Genomic DNA, 15428 nt, shown 5'->3' with positions numbered 1-15428 from the left:
GCCTTGACATTTCCAAACACTGTTGAATGGCCTGACATTAATCGATTTTCGACTAGTTGTCACAAACAAGATAATTTGAAATAAACCTATTCCAATAGACCAATGTTTATGAACGTTCATGCTGTGGCACTCACTCTAAATGCTACCTGTACGGCAACCGAGGTGGCTCACGTTTTGACTTTAAAAAAGATCATTTTTATTTTAATATCGATTTTTATTTTATTTTAAAATCCATTTTTATTTACTTTTTCAAATCCGTTTTGGTTTTTAAATCTAATTTCATTTTCAATTCCAAATCCATTTCGTTTTAAAGTAAAATTTCGTTTTCATTTTCAAATACGTTTTTGTTTTCGAATCGATTTCATTTTCGTTTTGAAATTCATTTTCATTTTTAGCTTTGTTTTTATTTTCAAATCCACTTTCTTTTTAAAATTAATTTCCAATTCTATTTTCGTTTTGAAGTCCATTTTTATTTTCAAAATCATTTTCGTTTTAAAACCATTTTTATTTTCAAAACCATTTTCGTTTGAAAACCATTTTCATTTTCAAAATCATTTTCGTTTGAAAATCATTTTCATTTTCAAAACCATTATCGTTTTAAAACTTGTTTTCATTTTCAAAATCATTTTCATTTTAAAACCATTTTATTTTTATTTTCAAAACTATTTTCGTTTGAAAACCATTTTCATTTTCAAAATCATTTTCGTTTGAAAATCATTTTCATTTTCAAAACCATTTTCGTTTTAAAACCATTTTCATTTTCACGTTTCTATCCCGTTGACCTTTAACCTATGACCCAGGTCACGTGGTGTTACTATTAGCCAATTGTTGCTAACTTGCGTTCGGCTGGGTATACTCGAAGCATTTACAGCTCCTTGCTTGAAGTTTGTTTTTGCTGTACATATATACATTCCTTTGGTAAGTGTCTACTTAGAATTTCTTTATTTGGTATTCTGTATGCTAGGTGATATTGTGGTGGTATTGCGTTGCGTAAAGATGCACATAACCAGTTTTTGACGTGGAACAAAATTAGGATACTGAGTAACAGGGATCGCGACCGGTACGGACCCCCGCGTACGGACAGTGTACACTGGGAATGAGTTAATTACCAGTCAGTTTTCCGTTTCATATTGTATATTATATTGTATACATATATGCCACCTGCTATCAATATATGATATATATATGTACTCTCAGTGGTAACTGTGTGTTTTTGCAGATCGATCATGATAGTGATGATACATGCATGCATGTCGGCAGGAAATTATCAGGGAAATTAAAGTTGATATGTTCACAGAGTGTAGCAGCATGGAAGGCTACCTTCCATGGTAGCAGGCAACAATATCACATAAAACAGCGATTTACTTAAAAAACAAAGCTATATGTGAAATTGTTTGTCTCTCTGCCGGTCCGTTAAGTTCAAATATAAACAAAATTTTAATAGTGAAAACAGATGCCTAGCCATATGTAGTTTTTACGACTTTATAGTGTTACCTAACATCCTGCTAACCTTCAATTTCTACTTATACAACAGTATTTGCTTACTTAGTTTTCATGATTAAATCAGTTAGGTCAAGTTTTTGGCATAATTATAGACGCCTTCTTTATAAATAATGTTATTTCTATTGTAATTTCTCTATGGACCTTTGAGTCTAAAATAAAGTATAATAATAATAGTTGTTGTTTCCTGTTCAAACTAGATGCATTGCTTAGTCTCTTCTCTCTTTTTGGTGCAGAGACCAGGTTGTATATTAGTGCTCAACTCAGGACTTGACTTCCCTAGGCTCTCAAGTAAAGTATTCCCACATGCTAATACATAAATGCTTAGTTTTATTGTATATATACAACAGTATATTTTTTTTATACGTTCATTGAAACAACACTGTCTTCAGAAAGTACAGCAGTAAGTAATGTCACTAAAATTAGAAAACTGAAATTACAGAACTAAGGAAAAAAATAATAAACTTATTAAAATTAATGATAAACAAACCACAAATATTATTAAAGGCTAATACACAAAATTATAAGTAAAAAAAATCAAATGGTAATAATAAAATCTCAAATAAGTACATAGCAATTGAAATTAGTACATTGCACAGTTGTCAAAAAGAAAAAGAATGAATATTTAATTATTCATGTTCATGTTAAACCTGTATTAGTTTTCACATTGTATTTGATGTTGCTATACATATTTTAATAATTTTATACATGTTACCAGTTATGTTATTTTGTAGATTTAAACATAGACCATTATGCCAAACGCCTTTCTTAAGTCCACGAAGCATGCATATATTTAGTTTTTTTTGATTTGTTGATAAAATGTGATGATCTTCTAGATAAGTAATCAATCTGCTGTTTATAATGATTGTAAACAACAAGAATTTGCAATGCCTCTGTAATTGGATGGGCTTGATTTAGGAATTTTTTTTTACTACTTGATTTATCCCTTTTGACGATGTCCTGTGTATCCACTTGTATGGATCCTACAGCTCAACTGTCAGTTTTTGCTCCCATACTTCAATGAAGATTTCTAACGTTGTAGTTGGACAGACTCTATTTTTTTACTGCTTGATTTAGGGCCAGATTTGTGTATTGGAACAATTAGACTTGTCTTCCAAGATTCTCGAAGTTTATTTGAGTTGAAAACAATGTTGAATAATTTGTGCAAAGCATTTGTGAGATAATAGTTACCAACTTTAAATATTCCATTTTTTTATGTTTTTAAGTTTACTAAATGCTTTTTTAATTTCACTTTATTTAATTTACCCGTTAAGTAATTCCTTATAATCATTTTTACTATTACTGCTTCATATTATGTGTGTTATAACTTGTAGAAGTTTAATTTAATGGCCAATATTAAAGTGGCGTAGGCACTCTTTATTTTAACTAGAGAATACCCATGATGCTCTGCTTCATTTTCTATTTTGCTATTTTTCCTATCATAAACTATTTTTTAATGTCTAATATCTGTGAACATATTCTCCAACCAATGTGTGTGTACAGAACAGTGTTTGTTGCTTTAGTATACAGGATTAGGGGTTATGGTTAGCATGGAGCTCCATGTGTGTAGCTAGCTAGCTGACTTGACAGTAAATGACTTTCACTTAGCCATGGTTCTTCAGTTCTATAATGATCTATTTGGTAAGTGTACACATCTACAGTTTACTCTCCAGAATGTTTGAAATTCATCTATAGAGCAGGTAATAATAGTTTAATAATTGTAGTAATTTTTATTTCAGCTATGGATGATATCCCCGATTTTATTTTTAATTTGGTGACAAGAGGAAAGACTAACAATATGATTCTTGAATATCTAAAGAAAGAACGACAAATTGCTTGGAGGTATGCATATAAGGGCCATTCCAATTTTAGGAATATAAATTACAAAGCCCCCTCACCCACAACATTTTATTGTATACTAGTATGCTTCTATTCAGGACAAATGTATTTTATTTAAAGGGGCATATACAATAACCTTGGGGTGGAGTGTTAGGATTCTGGTTAAAGAATATTTTCCCTTTTCTTTTTGATAAAGAAAATAATGAATAGCTTGTAACGATAATTGTATAATTACTAATTTATTTTTCCTCAAAGTGACAGACATGTATAGTATGTTCCCAGATACTCTTTCACAATATACCTGTGTATTTTAGACATTGATTTTAACAGATTTTTGTATGTTTATACATCTCCATTTAGTTTGTCTACGTTAAAAAGGCGAATGCTTTCTTGGGGAATAACAAGATATGAAAATATTTCACCCGATGAAGTACTTGCAGCAATAAAGGTACAGTTGTCTGAATTTAAAATTTATGTGTAAACAAATGAAATATTTGGTCATTATTGTTCTTTTTTTCTTTAACTTAAATGGGATTTGTATTCAAACAACACAAGGCAATAAAATTAATATAACTGTTAAAAGAAATGATAAAATGTTTGATGAATGTGGGATGTATTGTTAATATTGGGTCTTGTACTATTTTATTAGGAAGAAATGAAAGGTCCAGGAAAGCTTGTTGGAATTAAAGCCATGCACAGGCGACTTAGACAGAAATATAAAATTCTTGCAACAAGGTACATTTTTTATTTCATATTTGAGTGCTCGTGTTGGGCTATATGTTAAGCATTAATGAGGTCCGCTGAAACAAAATAATGTGAACTTGAATATTACGCTTGACATTGTGTTTGCTAGTGTTGACAGTTAGTTTGTCTATTTATGTAAACATTAATGACTTGTTTGGGTTGAAAATCTATTAAGATCTCTGAAATATTTATTTCCAATTAAATTTAATAATACATGTACTACAAATGTTGTGCTACTGTTTTTCTTTATTTCTATGTTTTTTTAATTAATATTTGGATAATTAAATGTTTCATCAACATTTGATGAAGATATGCATATTCATAAATATCATTCATGTATCTGCATTACATACAAATCATTCAATATGAAAAATCTTAAATAAAAATCAATTGCTTTACTATGACAGAGACCAAGTAGAAGCAGTAATGGTTGTTAATTTTTATGAGCAAATGCAAATAAGACGGAGAGGAAGATTAGGGAGAAGTATTGGACACAGAAGAAAATACTATTCAATGGTATTGAGTGAAAGAATTGCTACATAATTGTATTGTTTTAATATATACAGAGAAAATGTTTACAAAAAAAAAATACCAGTAATATTTATTAAAAAAAACAAAACCACACACAATTGATAAAAGTAAATAAATATTTGTGTCCTGTTTTATTTTGTTATTCTGACAAAAATATTGAGACCAGCTCAGTACAGAACATTAGTCGCATGAATATGCATTGTGGTGTAATATACACATACAACTGATGTGATTGTCTGGGAAATGTTGATGTTCTGCTTTCAGATTATAATTCAATATGATTTCATTTTTAGGGACCTAATTGGTTTTGGCACCTTGACGGATATGATAAGTTGATGGGGTATAGAAAAAAGGAATATCCATTTTCTATTCATGGGTGCATAGATGGGTTTTCTCGCAAGATCCTATGGTTGAGAGTGTATATCACAAATAATAACCCAAAAGTAATATGCAAATACTTCTATGACACAGTTTTGCAAAACAAAGGTACAAAGATCATTATATTGTATATACTGTAATCCACATTTATTTTGTGATTTGATTCAATGTGGCAAATTTCACCCAAAAAATATTCCAATTTGTTTCAGTATGTCCAAGCCGAACAAGGTCTGATTATGGAACTGAGGTGACTGACTTAGTGCAAGCACAAATGTTTTTAAGAAGAAATCACACTGATCCATACTGTTTTGATGGGTCTCATAAATATGGAACCTCCATGTCTAATCAAGTAAGTATAATTGTTGATCATGTGTGAATTGCTATACATTTTCTATTCACATTTTTCTATGCATCTAATTTTTTCCAAGCTAATACATGGGTAGCAAACCTATTCAGATAACTGGTTGTTTGGAAGGCTAGTAATTGAACAGTTGGAATTGGACATAACTGAAATTCATTTTAAAATTACCTCAGGTGCATGTCCTGGGGTATGTTGATATAAAGTTAGGTGCCAATTGTTATATTGTTTTTGTCATATTGACTGTTATCATTCCTATATTTGTAGTGCATTGAAAGTTGGTGGACACAACTGAGGAAGTACAGTGCAGAGTATTGGAGAGATCAGTTCAAGGTGCTGTATATATAATGTATAATGCTATACTTCATCACTTAATGACACTACTTAACGATATATATTTGAGTTTGTCGCTTTTTTTGAAACGTTTTATTTTTGGCGGACCTAGCAATGTGTAGTATGTAGTGTGTGCTTCCCAATGATCCGATGGTGTGACATCATGGAATGGACATTAATTTGTTTAAACAATTGCAAAGACTGCATAGTTCACGTTAATTTTTGGTCAATTTGACCAGAATTTTACCTAGTATTTTCTATGCACAATTGTTTTAAATAATTTGTTAAATTGTTTCAGGACTTTTATTCTCATACTTGCAAACAAGTATTGTAGGTAAATGCATCAGTTTTAGTAAATAGACAAGGTTGTAATGGTTTTGCTATGTTAATTTGTATGTGTATTTTATCACATCACAGGTTTTCAGCAAACTCTGTTCATGCCTGCATTACCAGTCATATTAATGTAGAGTTATTGATGCAGAATTTACTGTTTTGTATTTGCAAAAAAGCTTCATGCTGATGGTTAATTCAAACTTTGCATAAAATGCAGCTGACATTACAAATTTAATTTACAGAATTTGTTTTATTTTAGACATTGAAGAATGAAGGACTGTATGATCCTGATTGTGAATTGGATAGGTAACTATTATAATTTTACTTTTTAAATTACTGATAATAAATAATTCAATTCGGAGGAAGTCTGAAAGCAGGGACTTTTAATTTGTACTTCCATTCTAGTACATAATACATACCTATACCGATCACATTCTTATAATACATACGCCGATTCATGACCTAATTCAAGAGGTAGTCATTTTAAAGTAGAAAATTAATAAAAACTATTGTGTATAGATTGATTCAGTGCAAAAATATCATTTCAATCTTTATAATTCAGAAGCTGCTTGTTGTATGTATATATGCCGTTACTGGAAGATGAATTGAATTGCTTTGCTGATGAGTGGAATTCTCATAGGATTCGAAAACAAAAGGAACAGTTAAGACCAAATGGTGTCCCAGAAGACTTGTATCAGTTCCCTGAATTAAGTGGTATGTGAATTTGGAGGAACTTTGAACTGCATTCATGAAAGTGGGGAGGGTGTTTATATTTGAAGTGACTTCTTCACAATAAGGTTTCACAATTTCAAATTAATAAACTGAACATTTGTATGTCATACATGATGTACACAAGTTTGAACTTCTAGTGAAACGTGATACTCCTGCTCTCATTTACCACCATATTCATTTTTTGTATCAATAGACATAATCTGACACTTTTTTTCAGGTGCAAGAGAAATGGGCTGGCAGGTTTCCACAGAAGACTTAGAATCCTTTGCTAAAGAAAAGAATGTTGCTGCTCCACTACCAGATTACATTTCCCCAGCTTTTAGGAAAGCAGCTGATGATGAATTAATTGATGATATTAACATTAATAATGCAAGACAAACATATATTTATTTTAGACACATTTTTACCTAGCCTGATTAATAGACCAGCATTGTTTTCAGCTAAAACATAGCTGTTTAGAAAAGTAAAATTCTGTCAAGTATTATACCCAAGTATTATGGTGAAATTTCATAATAAAATATCCCCCAAGTTTATTTTTTGTGAAATTAGCATGTTTTCAAGATATGGTTAAAATAAGTGCATATGCTCTCCAAGATGGGCATACACTTTTTAACACTGGATATACTAGTGCAGCAATTATTTTGTGCACATACAAACTGTCAAACTTGTTGGCTCATCAGTGTTCCAAGTGTGCTGACCTTTATTCAACAGTGTACATAATTTGTCAGCTTAATCACAAGATTGGAGAACGGCCATTTATAAATTGTCATTTTTGGTGGGAGGGGGTCAAACTGCCAATTTTATACAGAAAGGTGTGATGTTTGCATGAGGAGTGTCTTTTTGCTCAGATCATTAGTCCTACAATTAAATAATGGATGTTACTGAACTCCCTTTTTATAACAAGTATTCTGATACACACAAAAGCATCACCCAAAGTTGGCTGTTAATATTTGTACACATAACAATTAAAAACTTTTTCAAAGAATTTATTTGGGTACTGTAAATACAAGTTCCATAAAAATACAAAATAGCTCAAAAACTCAGTGAACAATACAATACTAGTGAGGGAATACTCACTGACTATACTGTTTTACTGATAACCAGAAACTGCAGACATCTTCATATGCTAAGACAAATGCAAGAACTGAACTTTATAGAAGAACTTCGCCACTAATTAAAAAAAAAGTCAGTGCAAAGGAAAATAACAAAACCAACATGCAAAATCATCATTCAGATGTGAAAAAACTCTGCTATTGAGGTGTCATAAAATGTCTGTGAAATGCCTGCCCACACATTTTCTATTTTGAATTTGTTATGTCATAATTATCCAATCAAACGCCACCATTCACACACTTTTCCTCACTGTGACGCAAAGGGTTCACCCATTTCAACAGGATGTTAATGGACTTGCTATCATTTAATAACTATGATTTACTTGAAAAAAATTGAAATGGAGAGTTCTGTGACAATAGATTTCAACTGACTTTATCGACCACAACACAAGTGACTCTGATTGTGCAGCTAAGCCAGAAATGTATATTTCAAATCTAACTCAAACCTAAACTTGATAATATGTTTTCTTTATGATCAACTCTTCCTCTTTAATAGTACTCTGAAAATAAATATAGAAGAATATTCTGAAGTTTTCACCATTTATCATTTCATTCACTCATTACAATATTATGAAAACATTGTCAAGTCAGAATTACAATAAAATCCTATTTCTTAACTGTATATTGCATAAATGCTGTCAGAACAAATGCTAATAATGTTTTAATTTTAAACCACAAGAATAAAAAAGGGACAAAAACTGCTTTAATGAGAGCACTAATAAGGATTGTTATCACCTCAATAAACACTGAAGAGCACAGAATTTCTTCACTACAATGCCTAAATGCCAAAAAATAGTGCAAAGCGTCAGTTTGTGTTCAGTTACATGTTCTATTTCCAGTATGTGCTCTAGTGATTCTGTGTTTGATGATACAGATGGGAAGTGTATGATGCTATAACTACAACAAACTTTGGTTTCCTTTTTCAAAAAGAGGGAGCAATCTGATTGGTCAGTTATTGCCATTCAAGTGCATGGTACATGATCAGTCAGTCATCTCAAGTGTCTAACTTACCTGTCAATTAAATTGTACCTAAAAAATAAATAGAACATTTTTATGAAACAATTAAATTTTAAAACAAGCAGCCTGTCGGCTGAGATACCTCGCTGTTAGCAATGCACATTTCAATTAAAGAACAGAAGATATCATTAGAAAATGAACAATATGTATAGTATCAAGCAATTGGACTTGCGGTTTTCAACAAGAAGTTGAAAATATCAGTTTTTACCAAAAGTGACAAAAATATTCACCAAAGTTAGAGAATTAAAGATATCATTACAAAATGAACAAATCTGAGAGAGGTCCACATGTAGTACCTATATATGTAATATCAAAGCAATTGAACAAGAACTCGAAAATATCACTTTTTACCAAAAATGACAAAAATATTGACCAAAATTAGAGAATTGAAGATATCAACATGAAATGAACAAACCTAAGAGAGGTCGAAAAAGAAAAACATTGACATGGACAACGTCGGACAATTACTCATATGATTAGTCGACAGCGGAGCTAATGAAAGGACTATTTAGATATTGTTGATAAGATCACATTTGTTTTAAACAAACACATTTGATTTGATTACATTGATTACCTCTGATCCATGGTCTTCTACCATACTTTCATTTAATTCTTCCATCCCTTGTAAAAATATTTGAAAAAACAATAAAAATAATGCTCTGTGAAATTTTTCACAGCAATATATCAGTATCAATATCAAAGTGTACTTACGAAATGAAATAAAGTGATCTTGTGCAAGATATATGGGTCTGATGACACCAGTATAACATGTTAAATTGCCACAGTATTATGATAGGAAAATGTAGATCTAAACATAGGATATGGTTTCTGTGGTGAAATGCACTACCATACCATAATTACTTACATTTTCAAGGATTTTTAGCATACAATATATAGTTTTTGGTCAATTGCATGACATGATAGAGCCCCTTTTAGTTCAATAGTAAACAAAACTGAAATGAGTCGGCCATAATGGTAACGACATGGCTCCAGAACAGCATTTGCGTTTGACCATTTTGAAACTGATATGAACAAATATTATGGTCCTGTTATTTGTATATATATATTATTATGTTCATTGTATGTACCAATATGGACAATAGCTGTCCATGTATAGCAAAAAGATCTGAATCCAAAATGACAGAAATGCTTGATTTTCATGAATTTTACCACAAAAATGCCACAAGTCACCCTTAGTAAATCTGATATGAAAAACAAATCATGCATCGAGCTCCCATAATGTACAATGTACCAAGTTTGAGGAATTCCAGAATTGCAGAAATGCTTGAATTTCAAGCAAAAAAATCGCTGATCAGTCCATGTCTCAAATACAGGTGCAGGTTCATGTGCATAGAGGTCAACCTCCTTTTTGGGACTAATAAATTGGTATAACCTGGGAATCCCTATTTAAGCTGTTTCAGTATTTGCCAAATGTTAAACCAACAATGATAAACATGCCAAAATAAAAACATGCCAAAATCAAGCTAAAGCACAATTTTTTGATTTGAAATTTCAAAAACATGACTATGCATTTTTAAATTATTCACTTACCAGGTAGGTTTAAAAATGCGCAATATTCAGAACAGGAATGATCTTTCGAAAATGTTACGATCGCCTGCCGTGAGATATTGTCCATGCCAAACAGACTATCAAAAAAAAAATGAGATTTAAGGTCAGACAAAGGAAAAGTTGCAAGCATTATCATAATTCCATCTATTAAACCTTATTTTAACAGGCATCATGCACTTGCTTCTAATTATGAGCAATATTCTTTCAAACATTTTCTATATAACATAATGTATTTTTGTTATAAAGTTTGTAACAGAACCAGTTTTTCTTTCTTTGTGGTTATTAGTCCCAGTTTCAGGTGCAGCCTTAAAAGGGGAATATAGTTTCTTATTTCCGGTTTCCGTCGTTTCCGTCTGTGAACAAGTCACTGTTGAATATGCACATAATTTTTGTCTTCCAGATCTGAAAAGTGAGTCTTTTTCATGATTTTCATCCAAAATTACCTCTCCCACCAACACTGAGAGAACAATTGTGCATGCTCAGAATAAATTAATGAGTTAGAGTAATGCTAGGGTGATCAGTGACGTCATAGAAATGGACCACATTCTGGTTTTTGTTGAAAAAAGTGGTCAGAAATGTTGTTTATTATATCTTTAAACTATAAAAATTGCATTCCATTATAAAGAGTCATCACTGAAATACAGGGTCACAAAGTTGAAGATCAGTGAAAACACTATGCAGTTATTGTTTATAAATCCTGACCAGGCACATTGAAACATCAGGGCTACATTTTGATGGGAATTATATTGGTGATACTGAAACAAACCCAGGTTCTGGTAATATACAAAGACCTGAATTACCGGTAACAAAGAAGTCAAGTTGTTATTAAAGGTACATCCAGGTTTACTCAGATTTATGAATGCAGTTTTTTCAGCATGTATACATGTATGAGACATAGTTTGGTTGCACTTGTACACTCTGAGATTTGGAACATCAGTCATCAGAACAATACTAGATTAAGGGAAATCACTTTATGATGAGTTGTACCCACATAGAGTTCATACATGTATTAATTCTCCTGTTAGCAGATGTTCTATGTATTATTTTAACAAGAGTATTTTATAATTAAATGATGAGGACTGTTACATTTATGTCTTGTTTATACAATATCTAAAACTAAAACAAACACAAAGTACAAACAACATGACACTTGAAAAGCTACGTTTGCTAGTAAAAAGCATACCGGTAAATATATCAGTAACAGAAAGTTGGAAGCCAGGAGATACAAACGCAGATCAGTGTTACACCATACCCTTTCCATCTAATAGCAAATCAACAAAGCAAAAATTGGCTTCACTGAAAATAGCGATGTTCTATCATGAGAATCAAATTCTATAACCAAATTATGTCGAAAAGAGGGGTTTGTTAAACTAGTTATTCTGAGACTAATTTGGTCGTCTTTCTAGTCACCTTATTTGTTGTATTTCTGTATATAAATTTGTGGGGGACGATACGTTGTGGTTATGGAAATGTAACGAAATATAGTATGCAAAATTATCTGCTACACAATCAGCACCAATCACCACAGAAGAACAACTTAATGAAACCTCAGAATTTATTCACTAACGGAAAACCCGCTGGCAATCCGGAGACTTGCAACCTCATATCAACGATATAACACAAATTGTAAGAATGATACAGAATTGGCAGTATGCCTTTGATATACATCGATAAACTCTTGACCGTGTAAGAAAATTAGTGGGAAAACTTCTAATTGGATGAATATAAAAATTGAAACAAAAGAACACACTGCGGTGGTTTCTACCACGTTCGCATTCATGTCGTCGTCTCACTTCAGAATCCGTATTTTGCAACAATGTACAAGTCAGAATACAGTATTATTGAACTTGTATAAAACGTAATGAATAAAGCGATTAACAAATATTGCATGTTTCAATTACAATGTTTCACAGATAAATGATTCAGAAATTACTCCGACAAAATTTCCCTAATAGCATTGCCTTCCTGTAATGCACAGAAAATCCACAAATAAAGATTTTGAAGAGTTATTATTACCATTACTATTTAATTGGGCATTTCCCAGAGTATGCTAACAAATCATATTATTTAAATGTTATCTCAAGAACCATTTTTATTAACTACATCAATGCTGCATAGATTATACTTACATATCATGTGTGCCTTCGTCAAATAGTTCCCATGTTGCAATTGCAACGTCGGTCAAAGTATAATCAACACCTATCAGTATACAAAACAAGACAATTATCAAAAAACTCAAATTTCCTATGGAATACACATTTGTATGTACAACATTCTTTAAAAGAGAAGCGCTATTCAAATTTAAACACAAATTTGAACAGTTAAGAGCGAGTTTTAACTGAGAGAAAGCTAGACAACACAGTTTTCATCTAATATGTCAACTAAACTACCGGTACATGCATTAATTTAATTATAGTTCAAAGATAAGCAGGCAAATTACAAAACATCAATTACATTTGTTTATCATTTTAAACTTCATCACAACAGGATGATTTGCTCCACTAAAATCAGATCTCCGATAGAAGCACATAAAAACTAAAAATCACATTTGTTGTATACTGAATCATTTAAAATATACCTTATTTTGACTATGGAAACCTAATCTGTAATTTACATATTAAGCACATTCCCTAATAATAGAGCACATACGGTAGCTATTTTTTCAGTCAACACGCCCATTCAAATAAAATTTATGTAAAAGTATAAACCTTGCAAATCCAGTAATAAAATTCGCCCACTATACTTCTGGTAGCACCAATGTGCAAATGAGCACATTTTGTCTGTGATAACACCACCATCTTTGGCAGCTACACCATTATTATTCAGGTATTTTTTGAATTTTCCTGGTAGGAATTTTTCAATAGTGTAGTAAGGTTCTCCTTCAACCTTCATAATATAACAAGGCAAGACTCTGTAAAAAACAAAACAAATGAGTTAACAATATTGCTGAAAAATGAGAGCATCTTCTACCATTAATTTGAGCTTACAACCTTTAAGTTTACCATAGGGTTTTGAAAAGCTGACAATAAAAAAACATAGTTGAACTCTAGTGACCTTGCCCTTTGTTGTATAATATTATTCCCTTTATCATAGTTTGTTTCAATATGAACATGCATTGTCATAATTAATTTTGAATACACCAAGTTTTGGAATTAAAACAGCAGTGGGAAAGCAGTCTACCAAACGTCCTTGATAGATTCATAGTTGCTGTCGACATAGGAAGTAAAGTAAGCAAATAACACCGAATAAACGGCAAGGTAAAGACTATGTCTAATTATAGTAAATACGTACTGCGTGCGTGACTCGAACCGGCGCTCGCGTACGGCACCTAATCGCCTAGCTTCACGCCACTACACGTCTTCCCCTCGGCCACCGGGCATCCCCAAAAAAGGATGCTTAATAACCGAGCTTATTACGTGCAGAGAACTATAATTAGACATAGTCTTTACCTTGCCGTTTATTCGGTGTTATTTGCTTACTTTACTTCCTATGTCGACAGCAACTATGAGTTTAAAAATTATTTCTCAGTACTTATTCACTGTTAAAATGCTGTACCATTACTTTCACCATCCTACTACAGCCAGATCTGAAGGCCTTTGCCGCATTCTGGCCATGCTGTGTGGCGCGTATCGCGTGGACGGGTTTCACGTTCTCTGCACGTAATAAGCTCGGTTATTAAGCATCCTTTTTTGGGGATGCCCGGTGGCCGAGGGGAAGACGTGTAGTGGCGTGAAGCTAGGCGATTAGGTGCCGTACGCGAGCGCCGGTTCGAGTCACGCACGCAGTACGTATTTACTATAATTAGACATAGTCTTTACCTTGCCGTTTATTCGGTGTTATTTGCTTACTGTCCTTGATAGATGTAGATATCTTACAAAAAACATTGGTGCCTAATTTGTTTAATTATTTTAAGGGACATAATTTCCAGCTTTATTCAAAGTTATTCAGTTATTTTAGTAGAAAAATGAATTCCTCATCTCAGAAACATGTATTGTATACTACTGTATTATTTGAAAAGTAAAAAAATGCCCTCTAGAATTAACTAGTATGTTGCAAGCTCTGCTTTGTATGCAAATCAACTGTAATAGTTATAGTGATTGGAATGCATGTTAAGCATACGGATAATCAGAGTTGACATAGCATATGACAATGAACAGATGTTGCATTGCCAATGAAGAATGCAAATAGTTAGTTGGTGTCCAGTGGAGAGAGAAGTCAAAAGTACTGTTGCCTCCTGAGAATCTACATCTTCAAACACAGTGTGTTTTTAAACTAGTATTATAAAAGCTCTGTAATTCTGTTCCAATAGCTGAAACAAATTCCTGTGAATTTTCAAAATTCATATACTTCGCAATACAAAATCCATATTTTTTGAGTACGTTTTGCTTTTTATGTATTTTTGCATTATTTTTGTTTTGATAACTTTGGACTAAAGAGATTTTCTATTGGCTTCAAAGCTTGATCAAAAGTTTGGCACCCAATTTATAGGAGTGCTTATAAAGATTATCTGACATCTTGTTTTCTGTTAAAATTTTATTTATTGGTAGGTTTGCAAATGTATATCAGACTGTGCAACAACTCTCTCCATGAGTTGGTTTTGAAACCCAGTCCAGTATTCCCATGGGATTTTGGAGACACAATACTAATGATATTATTACAAGACAAATGATTTACTTCACTGAGCACATACAACAATGCATATTCCATTGGGATCAGTGATCTTTGAATGTGTATCACCAGTGATCAGTCAAATAGAAACAGTCAAAACATTTCATCAGATTTTCTCAATTTTTGCATATTTTCACTCAGTACATCAATCGTTCAACTAAGGGAAGATTTTATACTGATAAATTAGGTGACCAAGTTTGATAAAGTTTGGAAGGAATAGAATTACTAAAGTTATTGTGCACACGTTATCAATTATTAATGATGACAACAACATTTTTCCCTTAATATACCTTTCCTTTCATCTTTGATGATAC

General features: G+C 32.1%; 2 protein-coding genes across 4 annotated transcripts; one reads left to right on the top strand and one right to left on the bottom strand.

The window, feature by feature from the left end:
- The first annotated feature begins 777 nt into the window (after positions 1-777).
- LOC100373500 (uncharacterized) lies at positions 778-7279 on the top strand. Of its 2 annotated transcripts, XM_085493520.1 has the most exons (12): positions 778-918; positions 3024-3141; positions 3240-3342; positions 3700-3787; positions 3989-4074; positions 4491-4599; positions 4908-5100; positions 5202-5341; positions 5618-5683; positions 6276-6322; positions 6579-6730; positions 6966-7279. In XM_085493520.1, the coding sequence occupies exons 2-12, from the start codon at positions 3111-3113 to the stop codon at positions 7157-7159; spliced, it is 1209 nt and encodes a 402-aa protein (XP_085349646.1). In that variant the 5' UTR covers positions 778-918; positions 3024-3110; the 3' UTR covers positions 7160-7279. The 2 variants fall into 2 exon arrangements, with proteins under 2 accessions (XP_085349646.1, XP_085349647.1); XM_085493521.1 differs by lacking the exon at positions 3024-3141.
- A 439-nt stretch (positions 7280-7718) lies between these two features.
- Positions 7719-13353, bottom strand: LOC146731449 (alpha-protein kinase vwkA-like). Of its 2 annotated transcripts, XM_085493585.1 has the most exons (6): positions 13155-13353; positions 12576-12645; positions 10429-10523; positions 9452-9498; positions 8872-8889; positions 7719-8360 (listed from the first exon to the last, which is right to left on the bottom strand). In XM_085493585.1, the coding sequence occupies exons 1-5, from the start codon at positions 13336-13338 to the stop codon at positions 8875-8877; spliced, it is 411 nt and encodes a 136-aa protein (XP_085349711.1). In that variant the 5' UTR covers positions 13339-13353; the 3' UTR covers positions 7719-8360; positions 8872-8874. The 2 variants fall into 2 exon arrangements, with proteins under 2 accessions (XP_085349711.1, XP_085349710.1); XM_085493584.1 differs by lacking the exons at positions 7719-8360; positions 8872-8889 and having other exon boundaries at positions 9100-9498.
- Positions 13354-15428: the final 2075 nt, after the last annotated feature.

The sequence above is a fragment of the Saccoglossus kowalevskii genome, chromosome 19 (genome assembly GCF_978046115.1).
Source record: "Saccoglossus kowalevskii chromosome 19, keSacKowa6.1, whole genome shotgun sequence".
Classification (NCBI taxonomy): Eukaryota; Metazoa; Hemichordata; class Enteropneusta; family Harrimaniidae; genus Saccoglossus; species Saccoglossus kowalevskii.
Note: the sequence above shows the minus strand (reverse complement) of the source record. Positions and strands in the feature narration are given on the sequence as shown.